General features: G+C 36.6%; 1 protein-coding gene across 1 annotated transcript; it reads right to left on the bottom strand.

Moving 5' to 3' along the window:
* Positions 1-4,266: 4,266 nt before the first annotated feature.
* Positions 4,267-5,007, bottom strand: LOC109861430. Its single transcript, XM_020441070.1, has one exon. The coding sequence runs from the start codon at positions 5,005-5,007 to the stop codon at positions 4,267-4,269; it is 741 nt and encodes a 246-aa protein (XP_020296659.1).
* Positions 5,008-5,240: the final 233 nt, after the last annotated feature.

Genomic DNA, 5,240 nt, shown 5'->3' with positions numbered 1-5,240 from the left:
GCTGATTGGCCTGATTTACTTAATAATTATTCCTTTATTACATGTAATAGAAAAAAATGGTTCAGGACTTTTCGACTCAGTTTTTCATGAAGAATAACGCTATGTGCTTAGTGGGCGTTCTTTCGGTTACACCCTGTATATATTCCCCATCTCTAGCCTCCGAGCGATGACCCTCCGCCTCAGTGTAAAATTCGCGATATCACATTCATCCACACGATTACACACCTAAAAATTGTAATACTAATACCATTAAATGAATAAATTAATAATGTACGTAGCATAATTTTTCCGTTTAATTAAGACGACCTCTCATCATTCCACATCCTCAATCGATCGCACGATCTCGTTCTTAGTCCGTGGAGTTAATTCTCCAGACTCAAAAAGAGACCGACGAGCGAGGCTTCATAGGATAAAGTAAGATCGGCATACGCCGTTGACCTATCTGTGAGAGCACACAAACTCGCTCGACTCTGTCGCAGCGGGATCGCCAACCTGCTGTGCGGAGATAGACAGAAAAACGACAGCTCTCTGTTGCTCCACCATAGCCCGACCGTAACGGGCCAGGACGTAACACATGCTTAGGACAACTATGTAATGTAACCTTATACGCAGTTTTTAGCGAGAGCGCGCAAAGTTGCGAAGTTGCAGTTTTTAGCGAGAAGTAACAAAGACGTACTATTCACTTTTATATTCAAATTTTATTAAGATTTTTTTGTACATATTATTTACATGCGTCGCACATAATATCTTTTAACGCGCACGCTACTAATTCACAGTCTATAAGTTATAAGGAAAGTCGGGAATCGGAGTGGGATCAAAGTTTGCACATTAAAAAAACTCACATTTGTACTATAAAAGAGAATTTATTAGTTACTAATTAGTATTTATTATTAAGTATATTCATATTTTATAAAAAAATTGAACCATAAAAAGAAATCGAATAATATAAAAAACAAGTTACATGTATGTGTGGATATGTGTGTATATATATTAAAACCATATGTGTCAATAGTTTCGTTTTGCGCGATGTGCGCACATATTATTTACTAACAATATTAAACTAAGATATAAACTACGATATAATAAACTAAGATACAAACAAACAATAAACTAAAAATAAACTAAGATGTAATAAACTAAACTATACTCAAAACTATAAACTAAAAAAGCAGATTGACATCCCTGTAACAAAACACATTGTAATTAATTTTGCAATACACAATAAAGGAGTATATTTTTAATTGATTATTATATAATGACTTTTTACCTATTGCGGTTCCGGAGGTGGAGGAGTGTGTGGAGGTGTATTATTAAATATATGTATTTGTCCGAGTGCCACATTCATGTCTTGTATCATATCCTCCAAATGTGTTATCTCCATTTGGAGAATTCGCATCATGTCTCTCATGATATTGTTGGCTATAGTTCTGAAACATAAAAATACAGTGTATAATTTCTGAAAAAATAACCAGCCGTACATAATTGTAGTTAAAACAACCAACTTGTAAAGAGTAAAAACTATTGATGTACTTACAAGTTATGAGGGAGATGGTAGCTGTTCCATTCAAATGTGGCTTCTTCGTCTCTCCTTAAAATTTCCTCCATCATCCTCTGCAGGTGGCGTATCTTTAACACTAGCGTGTCTACCGTGTTCGCTAACGCGAATGCTGCTGGTGACACTACTTCATTCAATTCAATACATTCTTGTACAATATCCATTTTTATATGTTGGTTTTGACGTTCTGAATGAGACTGAGTAGCAGTCATCAAGCATCTTATCTTTTTATACTTTATTCTTTAAATGTATTTAGAATCTGTGTGTCTTTTCTCGTGTCCTGAAGGATGATGAACTTTTATCAGACTGCTACGTCTGTACATAGTCTATCTGTTTCTCTTTAGCTCTGCGATTATTTTATACTTGTAAGTGTGCATGAAACTAAAAGGTACAACCATGTCGCATCAAGACGCTGTTCTTTATAACGGATCATGTTGCATATAAACGTGTCGAAAATGTACGAATGTATTCATCCAAAGAAGTACACGAAGCAGACGAGAAATCGGACAAAGATATTGGCATATTGCGGCAGAATGTGTTACTTTTTATTGTTATAGTAGTTTTATATGTTGTTATATTTGTATTACATTTTTTACTTATAATATCTTACTTCTAATGTTTTATTTACAATAGTTTGTAATATATATTGTTCTTTTTATATTGCTTATTCTCATAACGTTGTGTATACATTAGTATATAATAAATGTATTAGTTTGCACAAATGATTTCTTTATTATTATTACAACCTGTTGTCTAATCCAACCCAGATTTCCTTTCGATACACAGAACTAGAGTAAGTAATAAAATATGTATACTTTGTCATTGTTATTTCTTGTCAAAAAACTTTGCAACTTAGTCATATTCGTCTTGCTTTGCACTGCGTTCTACACGTATAATATGAAATTGCAATTCTGCAACTGTCTCGTCTTACTCGCTTCGCACCGCGTTCCGAAACATAATATGTATAATCACACATACAAAGAATATGTCGAACGATACATAATCAATCCACGTTTAATCCCGATTGTACCATGTTCAATAATACTTGAACCGTGTGTAACCACAAATAAACCGCAAACAAACTACGTTCAACCATAATCGAACCACAAACGTACCCCTTTCAATCATAATCGAAACACGAATGTACCCCTTTCAACCATAAACGAACCACGTTCAACCATAATCGAACCACGTTCAACCATAATTGAACCGCGTTAAACCATAATCGAACTACGAACGTACCACGTTCAACCATAATTGAACCGCGTTAAACCATAATCGAACTACGAACGTACCACGTTCAACCATAATTGAACCACGTTCAACCATAATCGAACCATAATCGAACCATAAACGAACCACCTTCAACCATAATCGAACCACAAACGTACCACGTTCAACCATAATCGAACCATAAACGAACCACGCGTTCAATCATAATTGAATCACGTTCAACCATAATCGAACCACGAACGTACCACGTTCAACCATAATCGAACCATAAACAAACCATATTCAACTATGAAACCATGTTAAATCGCGATTAATCTATATAAACATATGCTATAGAAAAGAAGGGTAGTAAATGTACAAACAAAGTTTTTCATATAACATTTTATTGTCGTTTAGACCACCAATTAAATATTTTAAATACACTTTGTAATGCGCAGTGTTTCACATGTTTTTCACATTGTAGACAATTCAATACATTCAGTTTATTTAAAGAAGCAATATCGTCGTAATCGGCATCCAATGTTTTAATAATTAACCCATGTCGTACGTCACCATCAAGAATATCAGCTAGCCAGTTACATTTTTCGGGACCTTTAACATAGACGAGTGAAGACGCGTCGTCATCATTTTCTGCGGTACCGCAAATAGCTGTTGTAATCAAATTCTTTGCTCTGCGGTATGCAACACTTCCATCCTTCCAACGCAGACCATGATGATACATCATCAGCCACGAAACTGCTGATCTGTCTGATATTGCGAGTAGACTCCACGGGAAGGGACTTCCAAAAATGTAATGCGAGAAAACAGTGCCCTTTCGCAATACCGCTACTTCCTTGACAATAAATCTTTTTCCGACTACAAATCCTTGCAGGTCCACAAACGTCGGCACAATCATGGCGACGTAATCGTGTGACCAACAAAAGACAAATGCTATCTATCGTAAAATACTGTCGCTCTTAAACGATTTTCAGATTATAGAGGAGAGAAGCGCTGATGTTGCAGTTTATGTAATTTTGCGCACTACGTTGGTTAACGGATTGTATTCAATAACACGATCGTGCAAAATGGGACAATAGGCTGTAGTATTTGCTAGTATATTTTCTTTGCAATCGAATTCAATTCGCACATCGACGGTTGCACTTTTGACCGCCTCGTTTTGACGCGAACAATCAATGACCACTAAAGGGCCACATTGCAAAAAGTTGGAAATCGTGAGAAACGGTACGACAACACCACATCCGTAATACGCTTTACGGAAATGTGTGTACATATTGGTACAGAACAGCATATTTTTTTCTATCGAAATCTAAATGCAAGTCGTCATAAGGATAGAATTCAGAATTGAGATAAAGTTTTACGTTGGTCAACTGACAGTGATCGAATCGCGTGACATCTGCTGACATATCGTTTCTTCGAGCAGTCTGTAGCGCAAATATGAGGTATCTCGGTTCCTCAAGTTGTGTTGCCGTTTTTACGGCTCACGAGTGTTTAATCGTGCTTTGTAATAATGGAAACTCATAGAGATCCCACGAGCGGAAACTCATGGTCAAATACCGTCCGCTTTCCAGAGTTCGTAGCAGCGAGAGCTTCGTGACATCGTTCAATACTACATGAGGCATTTGCCATTGTATTTTAAATAATTCAATTTTTTCATCTAATGCTTCACTATTTACCTCAGAAACTGCTGTTATGCAGTTTTTGTCGTTGTGCGATCGTATTAAAATTAGTTCATGACGTGCATTAATAATGGTACGCTTGTAGTCCTCGCAAAATTCTAATATCATGCTGAGATGTACGCAGAAACTAAAGTAACTATCTACGTCCGTATGTTGTGTAATATCCCATCTAGCATTCTTCATGGCCATGCTTTTATCATGTGTTAGCGATACATAGTTTTTGATTGTGCTGGTTATTCCAACGTTTCTATTAAAATCAATCTCCATACCATTGAGTTCATAGCGAATTTCATCGAACATAAAAGCCACACAATTATTACCTAGAAATACTTCTTCGTCTTTCGTCGTTAACGTCATTTTTCCTTCGACGTAAAGAAAACTTTGACACGGTAAAGTGTACAAGTCCTGCTGTTGTATAGGTATGCGTATTCCATCACTGTGTTCAAATGTTGTGTTCACGTACGGATTGTACGTGTGAGTTTTAATCTTAACGATGCGATCGTCAACGATCGGCTCACCTCCAACGTTTAAAATGTCGCACATATTTTCAAAATTCTCGTACAATAAATCCCAACGATTGTAAAAATTCAACGTTTGTCGAACTTAGCTTCTTTCGATTACTGTACGTCGTAGTAGTAGCAGGTGTTTGTAATGAAAACCTTGTATCTCGCGTTACTTGATCCGCCTCGTTTAGCACGAGCATGCCGCGTATTACAGCCGTCGACGTCGTACGTGTAATCTGACAGTTATTTCTTCTCCTCGAAAATCAAGCAATT

This window comes from Pseudomyrmex gracilis, unplaced genomic scaffold (genome assembly GCF_002006095.1).
Source record: "Pseudomyrmex gracilis isolate BER0280 unplaced genomic scaffold, ASM200609v1 scaffold_757, whole genome shotgun sequence".
Lineage (NCBI taxonomy): Eukaryota > Metazoa > Arthropoda > Insecta > Hymenoptera > Formicidae > Pseudomyrmex > Pseudomyrmex gracilis.
Note: the sequence above shows the minus strand (reverse complement) of the source record. Positions and strands in the feature narration are given on the sequence as shown.

Bases quoted from the DNA above. Each gene is read 5' to 3' on its own strand.
- LOC109861430 (XM_020441070.1), bottom strand. From the start codon at position 5,007: ATGTGCGACATTTTAAACGTTGGAGGTGAGCCGATCGTTGACGATCGC.